Source organism: Hippocampus bargibanti, linkage group LG04, assembly GCF_051943395.1.
Source record: "Hippocampus bargibanti isolate YZ-2025 linkage group LG04, ASM5194339v1, whole genome shotgun sequence".
Taxonomy (NCBI): domain Eukaryota; kingdom Metazoa; phylum Chordata; class Actinopteri; order Syngnathiformes; family Syngnathidae; genus Hippocampus; species Hippocampus bargibanti.
The window spans coordinates 15,437,255-15,461,980 of record NC_142737.1 but is presented as its reverse complement, the minus strand read 5'-3'; the positions used below and the strand labels follow the sequence as shown (position 1 = coordinate 15,461,980).

The 24,726-nt window shown below is 41.4% G+C and overlaps 1 protein-coding gene across 2 annotated transcripts; it reads right to left on the bottom strand.

Annotated features, from left to right (window-relative positions):
- Positions 1-68: 68 nt before the first annotated feature.
- LOC148899209 (transforming acidic coiled-coil-containing protein 1-like) lies at positions 69-24,517 on the bottom strand. 2 transcript variants are annotated; one of them, XM_088994290.1, is made up of 14 exons: positions 24,399-24,517; positions 21,886-22,000; positions 13,085-13,176; positions 9,040-9,400; positions 5,959-6,013; positions 5,796-5,874; positions 3,440-3,492; positions 2,638-2,772; positions 2,497-2,573; positions 2,390-2,433; positions 2,064-2,224; positions 1,028-1,134; positions 808-928; positions 69-734 (listed from the first exon to the last, which is right to left on the bottom strand). In XM_088994290.1, the coding sequence occupies exons 2-14, from the start codon at positions 21,939-21,941 to the stop codon at positions 666-668; spliced, it is 1,410 nt and encodes a 469-aa protein (XP_088850416.1). In that variant the 5' UTR covers positions 21,942-22,000; positions 24,399-24,517; the 3' UTR covers positions 69-665. The 2 variants fall into 2 exon arrangements, with proteins under 2 accessions (XP_088850416.1, XP_088850415.1); XM_088994289.1 differs by lacking the exons at positions 21,886-22,000; positions 24,399-24,517 and adding an exon at positions 15,531-15,997.
- Positions 24,518-24,726: the final 209 nt, after the last annotated feature.

Genomic DNA, 24,726 nt, shown 5'->3' with positions numbered 1-24,726 from the left:
TACTGTGTCAAGAAAGGAAAATAAAATGGCATCGTTCAAGGCAAAAAAAAAAATTACAAAATCACAGGTAAAGGATTGATCTGCATTTTTATTTTTCTAATGAAATGATGTGCAAACACTATGCCGTAGTGAATTTGAAACGGTGGAAAGGAGTGCAAAGCCATCCAGATGCTATTCTCCACCTGAACGATAATAATCCACCTTTTTCCAATCTCTCTTGTCATTGATGCAGCTTTCCTAACAACCTGATGCGAAGAGATTCAGAAGAATAAATTATTTACATGGTTGCTTTAACATAAAACAATCTTTGTCCGTGATTCTCTGAGCACACTTCAAAGTCAAAATTGACCACAGCCTGCCTTAAATACAATTTCACCCTCCAAGGAGGAGTTGCATGACATTTACGTTGTTAGATTGAACCACAATTGCATCATTGTTCTCCAAAAAGCACGAGGGGTCCACATAATACAATCAAAACGGACGACAACACATGAAAGGAAAAAAAATACAGTCCGTGCAGCATGAGCTCAGAAACAGGAAGTCGTAGGAGACACCTGTGTGGAGGCAGCTTCGAGTACAGGCTGGCACGGTGGGAGGAGGAGCTTGGATATCTCGTTGGCTGAAGGCATGCACAGTTGTCATGAGTGAATCACTAGATGCTTGTTTCAGTCTATTTTGCCCATTTTGGCAATGAGCTCATCACAGATCTTTGTGAGTTCCTCAATCTCTTGATTCTGTCACACAAAGCCAACACAATGACAACGTGCTCATTTAAACAACCAAAATGTGAAGCATTATCAAGCTTGCCTTTTGTTGCAGGGCTTGTTCCAGAGACTCGTTCTTCATTTGCTCCTTCCTCAGGCTGGCAGTCAGAGCCAAGTTTTCCGAGCCTGCTTTCGCGCGCACCTGGGCAATTTCTTCATTGGCCCTGAGCGGGGTCAGACAGTGCAAAATGAGGCATATTCATTTTTCTGCAGCAAGTTCTCACCTTTTAAAGAGCATATTTTGTTCGAGGAAGAGGTCTCACTTGTCTAGTTTTTCCTCTGCGTGGACTTTAAGCGTCTGGTACCTCTGCTCCTCCTGCTTGACTCTGGCCAGATACTCTTGAGCACATTTTTTCAGCACCTCTTCGTTCTGTAGATGAGGCACCCATGACAATTGCAGAATTATTTGCATTCCTTCCATCTCTCTCCATTGTGCTGTGCAGAACATCGGAGCCTTTTGCTTCAAGATATCTGAGTAGTTAGTGTATGTGTTTTTTTTCTTTTTCACTTCAACGAATAAATGATTCATTTCTCCATGTTGAGAAAACAGAATCCTGGGAAACACATTTGTGGCGTGACATTGGGGGAAAATGGTTCTGCCTGCTTGCCAAATAGACTGCCAATTTCGGGCACAAATCTTTGACTCATACTAGTTTTGACCCCTTTGGGTCACCATAGTCCTTTTTGTTTTGAATCATGGAAGGGGAGGAAAACAAATCAGCCTATTTTCGGTGTCTGACACTCAAGACAAAAAGCTAGCGGACACTCGGGCAGACAACTCTAAAAAGTTGCCTGCCCCATTTTTCACAACTTGAAACACAATAAGACTAATCACAAAAAAAACCATTGTTGCGAAGTATAAAGGATTTTTTTAAATTAAGGAAGTACCTACCACAAATGCCCCCTTGCTTAATTTATGGTAAATATCCCTTGCTGAAGAATTTGGTCCAGTTGTCGTTTGTCGTCATGGTGCACAATGCAATGTTTGCGTTGCGTCGTCTGCTCAAAGCCACGTGGACTCATTTTTCTAAGCGGCTTTCAAAACTTTCAGTACACTTTTCAGTCACTGTATAGTCCGGAAGCAATAAGCAGCCTTCTGATTGACTGCCGTGCAGAGTATGCATATATACATACGAGTAAGTTGTGAAAAATGGGTCAGGCAACTTTATGGCCGGGCAGGCAAACTTATGGCCGGGCAGGCAACTTTTCAGAGTTGTCTGCCCTGGTGTCCAAACCTTTGTCATGAGTGTCAGACACTGGTGTACGGTCTGAAAAAAAAGCAAAAAAATGAACATTTACTTTCTTAAAGCCTTCAAGAGTGCTCTTCATGTTCTCGTAGCGCCGAAAAATATCAGACAAAGAGCGTTCTGTTGAGTTGAGGTCTGTCAAAGCCGCTTCTTTCTCCATGGTTACAGCATGCAAAGCCTTCTGGGAGCTCAGGATGTTTCTCTGCTCATCCTCTGATAAAAGGAATGATCAAAAATCGATGATTCTAGCAAATGTTAATAGGACATAATGAATAAGCAAGGACATTATTCCTGCAGGCAAAGCAGAAAATGCATGGTTTGTCCCAGCCAGTTGTATTTTTGAATGCTTTCTGGTCGAATTAGTTTGGCCTAACTCACCAATCATCTGAGCAATTGTCTTCTCATACTCCGCAACAATTTTTCTGTAAAAGCACAAAATATTAATTGCTGGTCTGTCTGTCCATTTGTGTCTGCGTCTTCATCACCTCATCTCATTGACTTCCTGTTTGCCGTTTTCATACTTCCTCTTCCAGTCGTTCACTTCCGTCTCTTTTGTAATGATCTTTTAAAAAAAACATTGGATGTGATTGGGAAAATGAACATGCACACAAGGTGATCAATGCTACCTCCTCTCGGATTAAGGTGAGAACAGCTTTTTTCTCTTCCTCGTTGATGCAGATGGAATTCAGCACCTCGTTTCCCGTTTTCTGCACGCTACTTCCTTCTGATTTGTTCTTCCACATTGTCAGGTTTTCATTGTGCTGGAGGAAGAGGAAAACCAAACCGTTGCGTCATTCAGCATATGCAAACAAACATATCTAAACAGTGTGGAACCTACTTTCGTATCATGAACAAAGAAAGTACACTGGTTTCAAGATCCACTATTTGGCAAAATCAGACAGTGGACAAAAACAAAAAAGGGATTTTTTTTAATACCTTGAAGAAATTAAATTGTTACTGGAAAGCAAAATTCTCTCTGAAACCATTCTTCCCGAAACACCATGCTCACCTCTTCCTCTAGCCCCTTAGCCCCCCCTCCCCCCACTCCTTGCGGCCTCTGCCCTTGCTTGGATTTTAAAAAAGGGCCTTTCTAATCACCCGGGTGATAATCATAATCCATTTGTCACCTGATAAGTGGAACTCAGATTTCCTACCATGAGACACGTGGTAGGTCATTGTCCCGTGGTAACAAGTGCAAGTGTAAAGTGTGGCTAACATTGTGAAATGTGTTGCAGCAACTTTCACAACAGTAATCCCTTGATACTACGCGGTCCCTACATCGCGGTTTTTCATCTATCGCATTAACCGCGATAAACGAGGGATTACTGTATTTGCGGTTGAGACACCTAAGATTATATTTAATGCAAATGTGAGGATTTTTTAAAATTCAGAAATCAATCAAATAAATGCAAAAGTTGCAGTTCTCACCGGTGTGCAGCTGTCTGGTTCTTCTGGTGTGGAAGACGCATGGCAAATTGGGACTGAAAGAGATCATTTTACATTGGGTACAATGACTAGAGCTTTGCAGTAAAATATCTTTGAATAAAATAGCATTGAAGTTGGATCTATTACAAGCTGTGGACAGTATTTCGCCGATCTACTGTGTTTTTTGGACAATTCCTCATTTTTTCCATTGAATAGGTCGAAGGATTCTAGTTAAATTCCTCAACGGACAGTTAGGACGGCGGAAAAAATCATTGGCACCGCCCTACCCACTCTCGAGGACTTGCATACTGCAAGAATCCAAACTAGGGCGCGGAAAATCCTACTGGACCCTCCGCACCCTGCCCACCACCTTTTCCAGCTACTCCCCTCAGGCAGGCGCTACCGATCCATGCGCACCAAATCCAGCAGACATTTAAACAGCTTCTTCCCCCAACCCAATCCATTAACTCTTGGAACTCTTTCAACAGTAGCCAAAATGGAGCTGTATAGTGCCACTTAGCAGTTTTTTTTTGACAACGATACTAGTGCAGCGTGTTCTACCGGAAACAAATTCCTTGTGTGTCCTACATACTTGGCAATAAAGATGATTCTGATTCTGATTCTGATTCTGATTAAAGTATGGCATGTTGAACTAAAATGAAAAATGTTTCCATCGATAGAAATTAAGTTTCAAAAACAACTTCATCACTGCTGTCAACATGGGGTACTTTTGAAAAATGACAGACACCCCGAATAACACTCAAGAGAATTTGTGTTCGAAGAAGAGTGCGCTCCTCTCCCATTCATTTTTTAACACTGCCCATGTTACAAATTAGCAGATTGTGCTTGAACTGTGGTACTGTCTTGTACTTCCTGGCGCACTAGGTTCTGGGCACTTCTTTTTGGGGGTCACTCTGAAGAACTCAATGACACATTTGAACAACACTAGTTCCAAGCAATCAGAGTGAAGGATGCGCACTTGGAACATTTTTCCAAATACATCCACGATTGGGGAATCAGGTCCGAGATCTACTATCCTTGGTCTCAGTTTTTGAAAAAATAATTACTCCCAAAATATAATTTATACACTGAAGTGAATACGGTAATGGTTTTAAAGGACAACCGACGTCACTTTTTTGTTTCTTAACTGACATCAGAAAAACGTTTGATAGCATCTAAAATACCCAAAACACGCAGTATGATATTTTTATTCAAATGCAAAACACCAATAAAAATGACTTAAAGTGTCCAAAATCTGCAAAAAAATTAGCTGCGAATTGGGCATTTTCAGAAAGTCCCGCCCCCAGTTTGGGACGTCACGTCAAGACGTCTTGCATTGCTTGAGAATCAAAACAATGGCTTCAGATTCAGAGAATATGCTTTCTTGTTACACATCCAGTTATGAATATGATTCAAATAGTTCTGAAGAGGAAAGCATACATATTTTCAATCGATTAAAGAATTTATTCCATGCCATTTTGAGGCAACATTAGGGAGAAACGATCACCAGAAAATAGGCACAAAGTGGCGACCTCCTGTGGCCACCTCTGTTTCCACAGGCTGATAAATTCCTTATATGGAGCTTGGACACCCTCTTCTGGCGGCTTTTGGGTGCAACACGGTTTTGACCTGATGGAAGGACTGCTACAACGTGTCTTTTTTTCGGTCAGGGGGTGTTCCTTTAGTGGCGTCACGTACGGACTCGTCACCAACTCAAAAACAAGACTTCCTGAATATTCAGCGCGAGTCTTAAAACGTAAAATATAGTTATATGTGGTGGAATCTTTTTAAAATACGCTCAGTAGAAGTCATTTGAAGCCATTTTACAAATTATGGACACAACATGTACGGAGACGTCGGTTGTCCTTTAAAATATGTATGGAGATCGTATGTAACCTACTGTGTATTTGGGTTTCTTGAAAAGTGGTGATTTTGTTACAAGTCCAAACAAAGGCCTCTTTTTTCATGTTATCTTCCGAGAAAGTATGTTTACATGGCAAGACACAGCTTGTTTGTCTTCTTAAGCAGATAAGCGCTGACAGCACGGTACAGTCACGGCGCACATGACTCACAGTGTATTCCTGCAGCACAACCAAGTCGCTCCTGTTAATCATTTATGTTGGCTGAATGCGTAACAGTAAGGACTAACGACCTTCTCACTGGAATGATCGACAGATTGTTTGCCTCTGGGACATGTGGGGGAGCTGAAACATGTCGACTCAACTTTAAAAGCGATCTGATTTGAGGACAATAGGAATTCTTTACCAGACAAACATTTGCACAAATAATCATTCTACCTAAAGTAACTGAAAATGGAAGAACTGAATGCTTTTAAGTGAAAATAAATTAATTTCCTCACCGCTTTGGTCCTTGTCCGATTTGACACATGTGCTGGTGGCCAACTTCTCCTCATCAGTAGCATGGTCACCATGATCATCCTTTATCAAGAGCAAACAGGATCAGGAATACAAAATAAATAAATACAACCTTGCGATGTTCCTACTAAGAACTGCAATCATCACCTGCCAACCGAGGTCCTTCTGCGTTGGCTGCTCAGGCTTTACTTTACACGAGTCGCTGAACGTTAACAGACAAAAGCAAAGTGAATGTGAAAAAAAGACAACATTACCTTCAGACATGAATAATGACAGGAAATGGCAATTTCTCAGAAGCTATGTGCTTGAGTGAAAACCTCCTTGTCGTTAGATGGAATGACAAGCTAATATACACGCATACATTTAATAAATGGATGAACAAAACATTTTTTAATTAAAGTAAACCCATTCTCATCTCTTCAAGATAAGAAATTTTCCTTTGTAAATTTACGATTCAAATTGCCAGCAATACTGTATTTCATTATAACCATCCATCCATTTTCTGAAATGCTGGAGCATCATTACTACTATATTTGAATATTATAGGAAAAATATTAACTGAAATATTTTAAAAATACATGTTTCCTGTTTTTTTATATTGTTTTATAAACGTAATCAGGACATTTTTAGGATAGACGTTGAAAAAGTCAATAAATGTTGATTGAATTGACTCAACTTGTTGAGTGGCTCCCTCTCGTGGTGAGTTTGTGTAATGTAACTGAACTAGACTTCAGTATCCAATTTCCGGAACGAACCTTTCAGGAACACCCAATCACGCAGAATTGGGACACCACTTCAAATAGTGATTTGTCAGCGGGTAAGTCACTTTCGATTTTTTTTAAACAACTCAATCAAACCACGCGGGGGAGACGATTTACATTTCCGTTTACGTTACCAGCAAAGCGCGAAAGACGTGTAAAAGTCACCCGAAATGCTGCGATTGGATTAACGTCTAAATAGAAAATTACTTACAAATATAAAGCCCCCTCATAATTTATATTTGGGGTCACTCTTGACACATATGGGAGTGTCAATCGTTATAATAATATCCAGTCTTCGCACTCGATAAACATGCAGGACACCGAATTACACATAACCACAATCAAAAATTCTGCTTTCACATAGATCATGCCCACTCGCCATAAATTATAATTGTTAAAAATGTCGTTGCAGCTGTACTTTAAAAAATGCAATCCATTATACCGACATATGTTTTTAATATTCCTTGCCTTCGTGAAAGCAGAATAACGTTTAAATTCAACGACTGTAGTAGTGATTGACTTGCCTGACTTGCATGTGGGCAGCATACATTCAATTCCCACTCAGTGACAGTGTGACTTGACCGAGTGTGGATTATCACTCAATAATGCATATGTCCTCTGATTGATTGACAACAAGTCCAAGGCGGTTTGCTGTTTGCCCAAATAAAGTTAGGACAGACACTAGGGGCCGATGTATACATATGTAAACTGCACCCAAAAGAAATACAATGTTTTGTGTACACAGGCAACCAAGCACGTTCCTTTCATAAATGTCAATCAATGTCAAATTGATTGCACATGTTTGAGTACCAGGTGCTCGCTCTCTCTCTCTCTCTCTCTCTCTCTCTCTCTCTCTCTCTCTCTCTCTCTCTCTCTCTCTCTCTCTCTCTCTCTCTCTCTCTCTCTCTCTCTCTCTCTCTCTCTCTCTCTCTCTCTCTCTCTCTCTCTCTCTCTCTCTCTCTCTCTCTCTCTCTCTCTCTCTCTTCCTCTTTCTCTCTCTCAAGTAAATGAACAAATTATTCTGAACTATGATGGGCTAATGACTAGTCAATCATAGTTTACGAACTATGATTGGCTTGTCACTAGTCAATCATAGTTTGCGAAAACTGCTCTGATCACAAGAACACTAGCACACTGTATCGGTAGCGAGCTGCATAAGCAATTATATTGTGTTGATTTAATAGCAGTTTTGTCAACCCACAATGACTGAAGGAGGAGCAAAAAATGGATTTGGTTGTAGATTTACTGTTAAAGGCATTTTCAAGATTGACTTTTCAAGAAAAAATAGACATCATGAAGAAAGGTTGATCAGTTATTTCCTGGCTAACGGTAGCCTCTAGTGCAGGGGGCGGGAACCTTTTTGACTAAGAGAGCCATAAAAGTAAAATATTTAGAAATGTATTTCTGTGAGAGCCACACACACACACACACACACACACACACACACACACACACAATATATATACAGTATGGTGATTTATACAAAATGTCAGAATGTATTATTTAAAATAATTTTGTGATAATACTCACCATTAATATGAATGGTTTTCCGTTCCTCATGGTTGGTAAAAATCCATCCAAACTATCGGAATGAAAGTCAACATGCTGGGTCCATACACAAGGTTACTGTTAGCTAGCCTGCATACTGTTCATTAGCTTGCACGCTTGCTTTCTGCTGTCTCTCAAAGAAGTTTATTGATGCTAGCGTAGCATGGAGCTTTGCCAAAGTGCATCTGACATTCAACTCTTTCATCGATGATGTTGTTAGAATGACGGCAGAACTTGGTCTCTTCACAAAGGCGAATCCTTTGGTCCATTCAACGTGGAGTGTATGATACTCGGCATTTTTTTCCACTCGGCAGGTTAATTTAAAAGGGGGCGTTTACCTGTTTCAACATCAACGGCCATATGTCAGTATCATCCAATCGAAATTGCACATTCAGCCAACTGCAGCCCAAATATGAAATGAACAGCAAAAATACGTATTTATTTTTATATGCGAGCCAGATGCAATCATCAAAAGAGCCATATATGGCTCACGAGCCATATGTTGCTGACCCCTGCTCTAGTGGACTTGTAGTAAATAACACCACACTTTTTTTCAATCTGGATTGATTCGGGTGTAGCACTACTGAAGGCCCAGTGATGAAATCCACGGCCCGCCACTGATTTTCTCGATTTCATAGGTGTTCAAACTAGTGCGGATAGATACATGGATGGATTGATGTTGTAATTCCTGTTTGATTTTGCAGGTGTATGGGCTGCTGGAACTGACACACGTTCAGAAGTACACAAAAAGCAAACACGCACTTTGATGAGCTCAGGTTCACTGCACACAGTAACGCACATTCTTGCGTGTTCCCTTCAGCCATTAGAGACAAGGCTGCGTTTGTTCAGTTTGAAAATGTGAGTCACAGTCAACAGTAACTGGAAGTTGGAACAATGGGAACATTTCTATTTTACTCACATAATAATGCTTCCCTCCTGGTGGCGGTGGGGTTTTGCACAATCGTAGTTCACATTGCCATTGAGCAAGTCGTGATGCACGGAGAGGTCATGGTTGGGGGCCAGGTTTGAGTCGGGGCTCAGGTTAGTGTTTAAGGGCGCCTCATCATCCACCTCTGAAGGATCCGGTGTGTTCAACGGGGAGTGGATCGGTAGGGATGGAGGTCTCTGCGCTGGTGATGCGGTGTCTGGCTGGCATGAGGTCTTGGAAATTAAAGTCAGATTGAGATTCTGGTTCAGACCAAGGCTGTTGTTGTTGGGGGATGAGCCAGTCGGGTTGTTGAGGGCGTCAACCTCATTCTGGCTGGAATTCTTGTCGACAACTTCAGCAAAGAGAGAAAAACAGTTCTTATGTAACATGTTTTACACCCACTGTTCACTTCATCTCTGCACTTCCTCACAGTGATGGATATTTATAACATTATGTTTTATTGCAACCTCTCTGACTCTCAATCAATAATCCTTAAAACTAGTGTTATTTTCGAAAAGCTTTTGACTCAGATTCGGGCAGATGTTCCAAACGTTTTGGTCATTGATGTGAAAACCATATACTTGTCCACTCGTCTTTGGTTATGCAATACTTTTTTTTAAAAATTGTCATCCTGCCATTTGACCCTTAAGTGGTGACTCTCCCTTCTTCTGTTAGAACACTTAAAATGGCTGCAGGCTTCCTCGCATATAGCCCTCACATCCTAAGCACAGCAAGTTAACGACCACAGCAGACCGACTTCCCTTGAGTCATACTTCTCATTTGAGGAGCACTGCGGAGTTTTGCAAAAAAAATAGTTAAAAGGTCCCCTTCACAGACACAAACAGAACGTGTAGAGCACACACTATAGAGGAAAATAAAAGAACAATTTGTCACACTCATCCTGAATGAGGAACTTGCAGTATCTCGGCGTAAAAGAATTATTAATGTGAGACTTTATGTGCAGCCCTTTTGAGGGAGAACAGCTGTTGAGCAGCCCCGCCTAGTCAAATAGAGTTCACAGCACCATGTGGCCTAGCAACGTCAACAACGGGCCTTTATTGCTTTTTGTTAGCTAATTGAAGCAGGAGAGGAGAAAACAAGGCAGTGCAAAATAAGAACAGAATGTTGCCATATTAAGTGAAAAAACAAAAACAATCACATGTACCCTCAGAGGCATCAGGCTAATTATAATACTCTATACACAATAATACTCTATACACTATATTATAATAGTATTTCTTAATAAAAATAACCTTGTTCATCAGTGTAGTGCACAGGTGTCAAAGTCAAGGCCCGGGAGCCAAATCTGGCCCACCACATCATTTTATTCGGCCCGCGAAAGCAAATCAAACGTGAAATTCCATGATGCTTGCTAAAGTCCGAACCAAAATTTCAAATTGTCCCGTGTAAACCACAATAACAGGCATTATTTTTTACTTCAAAAATGAAAACTAGTTACTGTATTTTCCGGTGTATAAGACTCACCGGAGTATAAGCCGCGCACCTTCAATTAATGCCAAATGTTTTCTAAATGTATTTTTTTCCAAATATAAGGCAGACCACATTATAATATATATAATATAGTAGAGGCTGGGGTTACGCACGACTTCTTCTACAGGGGGAAATGGTGTCAGTGGCTGCTGACAGTAGTTGCGAGACTCCTTTGTGGAGTGTTGAGTGAACGCTGGCGCGTGTGGCTGCCGCTGCTCACTTGCCGAAAAAATATCCTGTGAGTGTAAAGTGTCCTTGAGAGTTTTGAAAGGCGCTTATAAATGAAATGTATTATTATTATTATTATTATTATTATTATTATTATTATTATTAATGGCTTCCCCAAATTCATAATGGCCCCCCGAGACGAAACAGTAACGAAAATCTGGCACACAGCAAGAAAAAAATTGTTTGACACCCTTGGTGTTGTCACGTTTTGCAAGGTGGTGATGGCGGGTCCGGATCCCAAAAAGCAGGCAGGAGGGAGCAGGAGGTTATTTGACAAATTGTATTAAAATAAAGGTCAGCAGGAACAAAATGTAAAACGTCAAAATGATCTGAACAGAAAGGACACTTTGATCCTCTCCTGTTTCATCTAGAACTGCTTCATACACCAAAAGAGGGTGCAGAAAGTGCTGAAGATTGAATGACTGTCTTTGTGTTATCATATTATTTTTGTTGTTTGTTCTTTTGACTTCAAGAGGGCATCGTGAGAGTGGCTGCCTTTCCAGCAGCTCCTGTATTTTGTTTTTCTACTTCTTCCTTTCCTCTTGCTTCCATAATTGTGCTGCTGTGAAATTTAAATTTCTTTACTGCGAGACTAATAAAGGTGAATCCAATCTAATCCAATACAATCCAATCCAAGGTTCCTAATCAAAGATACGGATGGTAACTTTTTGAATAACGGCCAATGCTCAAGTCGCCGCCATGTGTCACCCACTTTATTAGCCTGTGTTAAATCAATGCCTAATTGGATTCCCTTCATGAAATTGTTTACTGGGACTGGTACCACATCATATTAAAGGACAACCGACGCCTCCGGCCAAGTTGTGTCCATAATTTGTAAAATCGCTTCAAATGACTTCTACTGAGCGTATTTTAAAAAGATTCCATCGCATATAGCTATATTTTATGCTTTAAGACTCGCGCTGAATATTCAGGAAGTCTTATTTTCGAGTTGATGACGATCCCCACGTGACGTCACAGAAGGAACGCCCCTGACTGAAAAAGCGACACAATGCATTTTGCGGTACTTTGTTTGGTCTGAAAACTTCGTGTTGATGGTGAAATTCGAAGGAAAACACATACATAACGCGATGGTGAATCGTTGTGTGTTGCACCAAGACAGCGATTTGATATTCGCTGCCACAAATTCCCAGCAGACAAAACAGCCCATTTCCAACGGAGCTTTGGCGCCCTTTTTTGGGACGCTACACATCATTCCTGACGCTTCAAAATGACCTGGAAGAACTTCTTTAATCGATTGCAAACATTTATGCTTTCCTCTTCAGAACTATTTGAATCATATTCACAACTGGATGAGTAACAAGAAAGCATCTTCTCCGAATCTGAAGCCATTGTTTTGATTGTCAAGCAAGGCAAGACGTCTTGGCGTGACGTCACGAACTGGGGGCGGGACTTTCTAAAAATCTCCAATTCGCAGCTCAATTTGTTGCAGTTTTAGCACACTTTCAGTCATTTTGAATTGGTGTTTTGCATTTGACTAAAAACATCAGCCTGCGTGTTTTGGGTATTTTAGATGCTATGAAACGTTTTTCTGATGTCAGTTAGGAAGCAAAAAAATGGTGTCGGTTGTCCTTTAAGAGTCGCATATACGACATGGCATCTGTAAAGCTGTTACAGTGGTATTTAAAACTGCGGTGATCCCATATTGAGCGTCGAGCATTCTAAGAACCAAAATATACACTGTATGGATAAGTAATCTAACAATGATGGCGCCATGTTGAAATAGTGGTTAGCATGTGTGCCACACAGCCAGTGATTTTTTTTTTTTTTGAATCTCAACTCAGGTGCTTCTATCTGCTCCTTTAGCTTCCACCTGCCTGTCTGTTGTTTATCATGCAAGATATTTACCACTAAATATTTATTTGTTTTCCCACACAATAACGGCCCTCCGAGGCAAGCCGTGATGACACAGCGATGTGACTGTGATTGTAAATGGTTGTCGTTTCTCGAAATGTGCAGGTATCATTATTTGTTGGTAAAAAAAGTGTCAAATATTATTCAATAGTACAAAAACGTAGACGTAGATGTAATGGTTTTACCATAATAAACATTTTTTATTTAATACATTGACATACATTCTAAGTTAAAGTACAAAAAAGTGGATGAAATCAAAGGAAGTCACACTGGCAACTAATGTCATTCTTTTACATAATGGGATGGGCTATTCATCGATGTTATGAAAATCAGAGATTGAGTTGCGGGATTTCAGAGCACTTTGGAGGAAAGCGGCTACAAAAACAAATGTTCTATTTGGCTGAAACAAAACAAGAATTTGAGTTAAGAGTAGCGGAATAATTACCTGTATGCGTAGAGTTGTCCATCTGACTCAGCAGTTTCACAACACCTGGAGATTCTGCCTCTGGGGTCTCATAAGTCCCTTCCGAGTCTGACCTACAAAGAGAAATGACCATTTATTTGTTGTGGCAGGTTAATCGGGTGATATAGAAGGGAACAAATCACTCATTCGTAACAGAACGGTGCAGAAGCCGTAGGCCATAGATAATAATCCATAATCTTGCGACCAATAAAGGTTACGCATGTATCAAGCAAGAGTCACCTCTGAAACATTCTGAAAGTGTACACAAACATACAGTAAATGTCGAACCCATTTTTTATGTTAGAAACGTCAAACTCAACAAACCCAGGCCCCCAAAATCTGAACGCTAGAGTAGAAAAAGACATTAACTCATTTGCTGCCATTCCCGAATTTATTTGGGATTTGACAAGTGTGACGTGGAGCGGCATTCCCGAATTTGTTCGGGTTTATGGTTTTCATTGCGGGGGTGCCGATAAAGCGCTGGTCGGACCTCTGGCAATGTTTTCCCTTACCATAAGGGGCAGCATTTCCCTTTTTTCCATGTTAACGCTTAGTTCCAGATTCAGCTGTTGTTAAAGCGCTATATAAACCAATCTGTATGTATTGCATTCTGTTTTGGGCAGCCGCCCCCATTTCAAGTTCAGATAACTCCATACCTATATAACTTAGGAATTAACTATTTTTTTCCGATGAAAGAAAAGAGTCAGGTTTCTTACGCAGAATTGAATGTTTATGTAGTCCTAAAACGCAATATTCTGTGGGTCCTGTGATTTGAGTGAAAATGACAAAAACCCTGGCACTGGAGTGGACACATTTCGCACATGGTCTGGCAGTGAATGAGTTAAGAACACTTTCTTGATTAAAAGTGTTGGGCTGTGGCTTTCAAGGTTTTCTTGACAAAACAAATAAAACAAAAGAAAGGGGAGTTCAAAATAAGACAATTTTATTTCAAGGGAAGTCAGGGGGTGGGTAAGGAAATAGTGACGAGGGTTCAGGCAGACCACCTGCATCCTTCGCCCTTCAATAAGGACACACACACACGCACACGCAGACACACACACACGCACGCAGACACACACACACACACACACACACACACACACACACACACACACACACACACACACACACACACACACACACACACACACACACACACACACACACACACTCTTTCTGTCTTTTGGCTGCCTCAAGAGTGGTGAGTGTGTAGAAAGGACGGGAGTGAAAGAGTTGAGAGTTGATGTGGGAAAGTGCAAGTGTGCCCACGCATGAAAATATACATTAAAACACCCACAATCTAATGAGAAACAGTTCTCGAAACAGAGCTGCAGCAGCCAAACCCAACCACACTCTTGATATAAACTTCCACCCTTGACAGCTAGCTTTAATAGATACACCAGCCTCACATCCAATATACACAAATATATTTCTCTCTCTCTCTTTGTCTCACTCTCCCTCTCTCTCCCACACACACAAACACACAAATTGGAGCCTGTCCCAATGATGGCCCCAATGGTTGCGGTCTTGGATGGTTACTTAGAAACTACAAGTGGATTGGGTGGGGACGGAGGGGTGAATAAAGGACTGGAAACTGCAATTCCTCCTCAACCATCCCCCAACTTTCTATAATCAAAAGAGAGACTTCAAAGCCCTCCCTTTATTTGCTTCATATAAAAGACTGTCACATTCACTTTCAACTCATTCACTGCCATTCACAAATGTATTTGGGAATTGAACATATGACATAGAGCGCCATTCCTGAATTTGTTGGGGGTTTCTTTTTTCATCCTTGGGTGCTGATGAAGCGCTGGCCATGGCCTCCGATTTTTTTTTCTTTTCCACAAGGAGGCAGAATTTCCCTTTTTTCCATATTAGCGCTTTGTTCCAGCTTTAACTGTTGCTAAAGCGCTTTATAAAATATGTATGTATTGCATTGTATTTTGGACAGCTGCCCGCATTTCAAGATCATATAACTCCAGACCCATATAATTTAGGAATTAACACTTTTTTTCTGTACTTTTACGCTGCATTGAATGTTTATGTAGTCCTAAAACTGTTAAAAATGTTCTGTGGGTCCTGGAATTCAAGTGACAATGACAAAAACCCTGGCACTGCAGTGGACACATTTTTGCACGTCTGGCAGTGAATTAGTTAAAATCAGTTGCTGCATGTGAAGTTGATCCTGGTAAAATAGCAATTTACAAATTAATCAATCATGATTCTTAAATAAAATTCTGGGTTGAAAGTAATCTGCTATTTCACCCTCACCATTCACATGTGCGTGCATCCATCCACCTGTCAAGCAGACTAAGGCATCACATTAACACAAAGTCCAAATGAGATGTCCGTCCCTAGTAGACGAACCTAGAGTCCATCTGCCTCTATTTTTATTTTGTGTCATACCAACCACAAGTGTGACTCTTACTTGTCATCATTGAGCTCGTCATCTCCTGAGCCCCCTGTCACCGCTGACCACGTCCATTTGGCCCACTGTACTGGAGACATCCAGGACATCTTTGCACAATGTTGCGAGTTAAAGAAAAACAAAACAATCTGCTGCTGCGACTGTCTATGAGGTTCCTCTTCCTTCTCGGTTGGTTATGAGTCTTTCTTCCTGTTTCGAACAAGGGGGTTTCTAAAAATAAAATGTCGCTGAAGCTTTTCGCTCCTGCAAATGTGTCAATTCCTCTCCAGTCTTCCCATCCTGTGCATGGAAAGGGTGTCCGTCCTCCTTTTCCCCACTGCAGCTGCTGTTTCGGTCGTCTGCTTTTTGCTCTGTGATGCAGATTAGTGGAGCATCGGTGATCACTCGTCCCCTCCCTCCCTCCTTTCGCTCCTCTAAAGGAATGATCAGCTGGTCAAACAGACGCAGCTTGCTGTGCTGCTCGCTCATATTTGCATGACTTCCTCAGGAGTTGGCCTCTCCCTTTTTCGTGGCACCTCCTCCTTGTGAAGGACAAGAGGCAAAGCTTCCCGGTTTATGAGGCCATGAGACGACCGACTCGGGTTACTCCGGGACAGATGACCAAAAAGGATAGAAAAGCCATAAAAATCTACGTTCATGAGACAAACGCTCTTGTCTGACTTTGAAGGTGCTTACTATTTAATACGATAGAAAGCCACTGTACTCTCAAGCATCCACGAAACAACTTATGTTTTTATTTATCTATCCACAAGGAAAAAAAGTGTATAACCATGTAATGTAGCTGCGAATGCTTTAAAATAGACAAATGTTGGCCTTTTTCAATACAGTAATCAAAGATGAAATCATAAACAAAAAAGCAACGATATCACTGTGATGTTATGACATCAACAGTTTGACAAAATATCCAATAACATTTCTCTGATGTCATCAGTATTGTGCCCGTAGCCTCTTCTTCTTTTCCTTTCGGCTTTTCCCTTCAAGGGGTCGCCACAGCAAATCAGTGTCCTCCATCTTTAAAGGGCTGCAATTCCCATCCATTGTGTTGTGAAAAATCATCAGGTGTGACACTGAGTCGCCCAGGCAAGAAAGTATGAGAGTGAGATTAGCCTGTATTAGTCTTGCAGTGGAGAAATGTACATTTCACAGAAGCAAAGTTATGATAGTAAGAGGAAAGGAAAAGAAGAAGTAGAAAAACAAATACCGGAGCTGCTAGAAAGGCAGCAACTCTCGCGCCGCCATCTTGAAGTCAAAGCAAAATAAAAAACCTGTCACATCTCGTTGCCATCCGGGGCGCGCCCCGCCCCTCCTGTCACCTCCTCCGCCAATCTTGGGAGACGGCCCCTCCAATCATCATTCACCTGGGTTCCCACAGCTGATTGTCATTCACTGATTGTGCCTTCTGCCTATATCTGTCTGTCGCTCACTACCGTCTCCGTCGGAGTATTTTTGGACATTGCCGTTTCCACTTCCGTGTTGCCAGGTCTGCTGTCATTTAGTTATCTTCCTCCACTCTTCCCTGTTTGTTATTTTTTCATGCGTGCCTCAGTAAAGACTTTTGTATCCGAGTATCTGTCTCGCCGTGTATTTTGGATCCACACTCCCCGCTGTCCTTTCGTCACTCGAGCCCAGCCCTCGAGCCTCGAGTGACGTGACAAAACCTAAATAACAAATACGTCCGTGTAAGCTCTCAGTCGTACAGGAATGGTCCATTGATGAAAAGGTTTCTTCAGCCGTCATCTGTACTTCTTTGAAGGTGTCTGACGTTTCTTTCTTCTTCAAGAAACTTCGTCAGCAAACTAAAGTCTTACTGGTAGTTTAGGCCCTATGTGTATATCCCTACTGTCCAGACATGGCGGTGCCGGACTCTGCTATGATAGGTCCCTGCTCTCAGGTTGGGGGGAGCAGAGGACTACGCCCTGCGGCTCCACTGATTGTTCCTATTGTTCTGACTATCGACTGGCCTGATTGCCCCACTTCCTCCGGTATCACCTCATCAGTGACTCTTTTTTTTAAATTCATTTTCATTTGCATTTATTTTAGTGTCAGAGTAACCTGAAAGACCCAAACATTTGCTGAGTGTAATTGCAGAAGAGTACTGTATTTTCCACATTATAAGGCACTTTGGGGTGTGAGGTGCACCTTCAATGAATAACATATTTCAAAACTATTTGCATACATAGGGCGCACTGCAATCTAAGGCACATAAAACCGAAGCTACAACAGGGTCTGCAATTGATTTATGCATGCAATATATGGAGCTACATTAAAAGGTATACGATACAATACAATGTTGTTTATACGGAGCCTTCACAACCCCTGCTGCTGTAACAAAGCGCTTTATAGAACGTTTAAAATGACATCCAAGAAATCAGAATATTGATCCACATATAAGGTGGATTGTCATCAAATGGTGAGTATAGTTTTTTGCTTTTTTGAATGTTGCTGTGCCGATGAAAATTTTGTGTTTGGGAGCCTTTTAACTGAGCGAGTTGCTTGTTCTGTAGCCACAAAGGGACATATGTCTTCTTGTGCCGGTCCCAAGCCCGGATAAATACAGAGGGTTGTGTCAGGAAGGGCATCCGACGTAGAAGCTTGCCCAAAACAAACATGCGGATCAAACCTCTTAAGATGGAGGACACTGATTTGCTGTGACCACCCCTTGAAGGGAAAAGCTGAAAGGAAAAGAAGTACAGTAAAGTCTCGTTATATCGATATCGGATATATCGATAGTCCCGGTTATATCGATACTCTTTCTATGCACGCACGGAGAAAATTACATGCAAAGAGGATATATCGATAGTCCCGGTTATATCGATATTTTTTCGGACTCCCTTGAATATCGATATAACGAGACTTTACTGTATTACTAATCCTATGTTGCCTAAGCAGGCTGTTGTATGAACGATCCAAATTGAACCTCACCCCACCATATCGGGTTAGTGAAGGATTTTGCTGTTTTATGTATAATCGCTTCTTTTACTCCCCTTTCAATCCATCTATGTTCTTTCGCTAAGATTTTAACCTTATTGAGAGCAGGGACCTATCATAGCAGAGTCTGGCACCGCCAGGTCTGGACAGTAGGGATATATACATGGACTTCAATATTGGATATGTGTTGGGGTGGAAAAAGAATGAATGCAATTATTTTATTTTAATGCTGGTAAATAGAATTTATTACGATTGACCATTACACTCCACTTGCATTGGGGTTAAAAAAAAGACTGAAGTTCATGGGCTGTCGGTCGATTGTGATCGACTGACTGGTTGGACACCCATGCCTTCATTTAACAGACACAGAACCAATTAACCTCAGATTTTAATGGACAGAAGCAGTGGTTGTTATTTCCAAAATTGACTGCTGTTTTTTTCTCTCATATTGTATTGAGTGTTTCTTTGAGCCATAGGAAAAAGTATTTCAATTTAACAGGCAATCAATCTTAACGGATTGTAAATCGAGGCTCCACTTAAAATATGGGTGTGGTTAAAACCAATGTACGTCTGCAGCACCACCACCTTCAGGAATGGATTGGAGCATTATCATCCACCATGTCATAACTTCACATCATTATTATTTTTCACATTAATATTATTTGTGTTATTATTATTAATATCATTATGATTTTCATTTTTCATACTCCTATAACGTTTCCAAGTGTGGTCTGTCTGTTCCCTGGTCTGTAACAGCGAACAAAGTCCTTTAGTTCTTCACTCATGTGCGGAAAACGGCCACATCGGGTCTATTGTCTACATGTAGGGCAGACAGCAAGCATGTCAACGCCAATGTAGCAAACCAACATTCAACAATAACAGTGCGACGCATTGACAAAATCTTTCCTGCCTACTCACTCACACCGATCAGGGCTCACTTATGTAAGTGGCTCGGCAGCATTTGCGTGTTTGATTCACACGCACGCACCCCCACGCATGCGCGAGCGCAGACGCACACAAACACAGAAACTGGGGCAGATGAAACACACTCTTTGAAAAATTAACAACCCACCAACAAGAGGGAGGCTCAAAATGTTCACAGTGTGAATTGGAACAAAGAGTTCTTTTCTGTTAACAGCATAAGTAAATATGAGACATGTATTGTATTCATCATTAGGAGGATGTAGTAGGTTACCACGGTTATATTTGTTTGTAAACATGCTCATGAATAACATCAATTTCCGATAGAATGTTATTGCAAAGATTGTGATTATTCCCCAAACCGACTAATGAAGTGAGGCTAATACTGCCTACAAATTCCTAACATTTTTGCCTTTCTCTTTTTTTATCTTTATGTCAGTCATGACAGGCAAACCTGTCTTTCTTGAAAAGGACATGCTGACAAAAGACCATCAATGTCAAACAGACCAACGTGAATGTGCTTTGCTTGTATAACCACACATATGGGCCCAAAATCCTGGCAATTTACACACGCATGGCAGACATAATGGACTGTTCTGCTTTATTCCAAGCTAAAAAACTGCAATAAATATTGGGAGGGCGGAATGTAATACCATAACACCACAAATAACTCAGAGAAGAGAAAAAAACAATCACATTCGATATTTTGAAACGCACAAACCGTATCCTGTACAGTAAACATGAGACCCACGCGGTCACGTGTGCCACGTAATCCAACAAGAATGCCCATCCTTAATCATCTATTCCACCGTGACTGAAAGCACCACGTGTGCTTATTCTGAGCTTTTAAAATATGTTGTCTCTCTTTTCAGGTATGTTTATAACATATCAGAAAGAGTTGCTGCTGATGTCACCTATTATTTGACTGTTTTGTGTGGATTTTTACATCCGGGTAAAAATGACCTACAACATAATCACCGTGATTTTTTTCAACATCATGAGGGCTAAATATCTCAAGCATTGCAGCGTGCTGCTATCTAGTGGCCTTACCTTTGAACTACTGTACTTGTATCATCAACATGAAGGTAAATATTCAGGATACCTGACAAATAAATTCGTAGGTGGAGACGCAGATATGGTGAAACAAACTTTACTTGAATGATTTGCCTACGTTCATTTTGTCATTTGTGAGAGTAAACAGGAAGTTTGCTTTGCATTTAAAAACTAGCTCGGGAAAATGGTCCCACACGACTATTGTCGAGTAACATTTTATCTACTGGTAGTTCGCGCCTTGAAAGGAAGTGATGTCAAAAACTTACATTTGGCCGCCAAAGAAAAGGAGGGATTCAGTACACAAAGACACTAACTGAGCTTTTGTTTTGAACTACAACAGGGACAACACAGTGCACAATTCCCAGGGGGGGCACGTCAATGCCCAAAGCAGTCGGGCAATACACTTCCCGTCGTGCTGCTCCGAATATGCTTCCACATTTAACTCTGAAAATTCATTTCGATTCGACATTTTGCTGAATATTTGAAAGCGAGATGGAGAAATCAACATCTGGGCGAGAGTGACTGCCTTGACAGCAGCACCTGTTTTATTTTTCTACTTTTTATTTTTTCCTTTTCATTTCATAACTTTGCTACTGTGAATTACAAATTTCTCTAATGTGATACTAGAAATAAAGACTATTTCATCCCACCAATAACATTGTCGAAGAACACCGTGCGCCTCAAGTATTGTATACGTACTTTATTGTGTTTCATTTTCATCTTTGCAAACGTAATCAGTGTGTGAATATGCATAATTCAACTATGGTGTTTGTTCTCATGCATAAATAATGTACGTTTTTAGGTCACACCAGTTACCCTCGCTGATGAGTTTTCAATACTGAAATAAACTCAGAATCTAGGTCAGTTTCCTTTGAAATACAAGTTATTCTACGTTATATTTATACAAGCACGCCTGTTTTGTGACACGTGCATTAATATTAGTCACGGAAGAGTGCACATGCGGTTTTTAGATTTAAAAGCCACCCCCTGGGAATAAGCAGTACAGTACTCGGATGAGCCGTGTTGGGACAATGCGAACGTACTCACTGTGCATTATAAAGTCTTAAAACACAGTGAGTTCAGGTTTGTGCTTTTACAACCACATCACAACATGTAAAGCAGAAACACATACATTCACAGAAATAAACCTTACGTGTGCGATTAATTAAAAGTCGGCCGCATATGTTTCATATCGTGACTTCAATTGTTTTTTTCCTTCTTCACAAAATCTGCTTTAAATAATACCGATGAAAAGAAGGAATCTCATGGCGTTTTGTTGTGGAGAGCGTTATAGTCAGGCCGAATGTGACTTTGTTTCATCTGCTCACGCCTTGTGACGAACTCAAAATAGTCCTCGGACATCTGCCGATTCCGCTGTATCAATTGCATCCTCCCATGACTCAGCTCTTCCTGCGCATCCTCATCAAACACATAAAATAATGGAAGCTCTTACATGCTGTTCTTCTTGTGAGGTGAACCATTCCCGTGCTGGCTGAGGGAGCCCCCCATGATTTAAAAAAAGACAGCTGGATTCTGGACGTATTCCCAAAATTCCAAGTACTGTATGTGTAACGGAGTTGTGCGCTTAGATTATTAAATTATGAAGGAAGTGACGCAACGGCGCACAGTGTGGCACTATGTCCCGCCCATAGTTTCCAGAACAATCTCGAGGAGATTCAGGGTGAGTCGCAATTTTCTGTTGGTCTTGATTAACGCGCATTTTCATGACAATATCTTATTTTGTTTCCCCTTTTGTACTGTCTAGTGTTATCTAATTAGTTCCCTTATTCATTTCGAGTCCAGATTACTTTTTGTGTCATTATTTACTTCACGTTTTGTCGAGTGGAATTTAGGAATATGCGCTTTTCTATCGCAGTTAATCACAAGACGAAACCCATGCGACTTCACCCATCCCTTCTGCCATACTGTGTTGCAGGTAATAATTGTTTCATTTCGTTTTTATTGAACAATATTTAGTTTCTTGTGTCGTGTTTCATTTGCCCGTGAGTGTCCGTGGCGAGTGGCGCCATTACAAGCGCACCGCGTGTTCTGCCGAGTCTCCGCCCATGATGCGTTCAGGGACATCTTGTAAATAACAGTGAACTTGTGTTGTATTCTCTTTTTCTGTAAATAACCACTATACGATCACACGTTGTTAATTCTGTTTTGTTATCTACAATGTTTTGCATTTGAGAACAATCTCGAGGAGATTCAGGTTAATCACAAGACGAAACCCATGCGACTTCACCCATCCCTTCTGCCATACTGTGTTGCAGAAATAAAAGAAATAAAAAGACACATCCACGCGTCTCGTCTTCATTAATACAGCAGCATCGTGGAGATGAAGACAGTCACTGTTGTGACACCCGTCACATTGGTGCCGTGACCCGGACTCACAAGTGACTCTCCACTTCGGACCGGGACCGCGATGCTGCACAATGAAGACGCTGTGCAGTCCCATCACTCGGTGGACGGTGTGTCGACCCCCGTTTTGAAAATACATGTAGTGTGTTAATTGTCTGACCTGTTGTTTTGCAATTAGTGTGTTTTTTTTTTCATGTACGTGTTTTCGTGTGTTAAGTCTAAGAATGAGCTCCTTACATGTAACAAGTAGCACACCTTTGAGTGTGTTGGTAGAGGCTTCCCAACCGTGTAACAGTTGTATAGTGCAATCCAGAGTGGTGTAGGTTGTACAGAGGGGAATGGGCAGGTTCAAGATGAGGCCACTTATGTTAGTGGGGACAGAGTTCCTTCCCAGACCCAGTGCAGTGCATCTACGACGAGCGCACAGACAACTGATACACCAGCAACAGATACCTTTCTCCAGTCTGTCACAGTTATGTAGTGCTATGCAGGGTGATGTAGTTTGTACAGAGGGGAATGGGCAGGTGCGAGCTGAGGCCACTTATGTTAGTGGGGACAGAGTTCCTTCCCAGACCCAGTACAGTGCATCTCCGACGAGCACACAGACCCTGACACACCGGCGACAGATCCCTTACTCCAGTCACCTGACGTAGTTGGTCAGATGAGTGACATAATTAGACAGCATTTTTGTACATCCTTGCCCGATAACCTTGTCTATTGTGCCTGTTGGTCTTTCTGTTGTCTTCCGTGTGTATGTTGCCTCACTTCTGCATAATTTAAGGGGGGTGTATGTAACGGAGTTGTGCGCTTAGATTATTAAATTATGAAGGAAGTGACGCAACGGCGCACAGTGTGGCACTATGTCCCGCCCATAGTTTCCAGAACAATCTCGAGGAGATTCAGGGTGAGTCGCAATTTTCTGTTGGTCTTGATTAACGCGCATTTTCATGACAATATCTTATTTTGTTTCCCCTTTTGTACTGTCTAGTGTTATCTAATTAGTTCCCTTATTCATTTCGAGTCCAGATTACTTTTTGTGTCATTATTTACTTCACGTTTTGTCGAGTGGAATTTAGGAATATGCGCTTTTCTATCGCAGTTAATCACAAGACGAAACCCATGCGACTTCACCCATCCCTTCTGCCATACTGTGTTGCAGGTAATAATTGTTTCATTTCGTTTTTATTGAACAATATTTAGTTTCTTGTGTCGTGTTTCATTTGCCCGTGAGTGTCCGTGGCGAGTGGCGCCATTACAAGCGCACCGCGTGTTCTGCCGAGTCTCCGCCCATGATGCGTTCAGGGACATCTTGTAAATAACAGTGAACTTGTGTTGTATTCTCTTTTTCTGTAAATAACCACTATACGATCACACGTTGTTAATTCTGTTTTGTTATCTACAATGTTTTGCATTTGAGAACAATCTCGAGGAGATTCAGGTTAATCACAAGACGAAACCCATGCGACTTCACCCATCCCTTCTGCCATACTGTGTTGCAGAAATAAAAGAAATAAAAAGACACATCCACGCGTCTCGTCTTCATTAATACAGCAGCATCGTGGAGATGAAGACAGTCACTGTTGTGACACCCGTCACATATGTAGTCAGTTCGGCTCTCCTCCAGAAAAAAAAAACAGGTCTTTTAGGTTCTGTTTGTCACTTAAGATCACGTGACCACCCCATTGCCTGGATGTTCCATACAGATCACACATAAACACTCGTGAGAGTCCCTCCTCCTCCCTAACTCACTTATTATCCTCATCCTAGCTCTCTTTCTCTATCCCACCGGGGCAGATTACAGTCGCTCAGAAGAAAAGACATAGAGGCGGGGTACAAATGAGGAGGGGGACGAGAGAGCATGAGGGCGTGGGGGATGGAGGTGACTATCCCCAAAAGAAAGACACTCTATTGTTAGGCATTTGAAAATGAG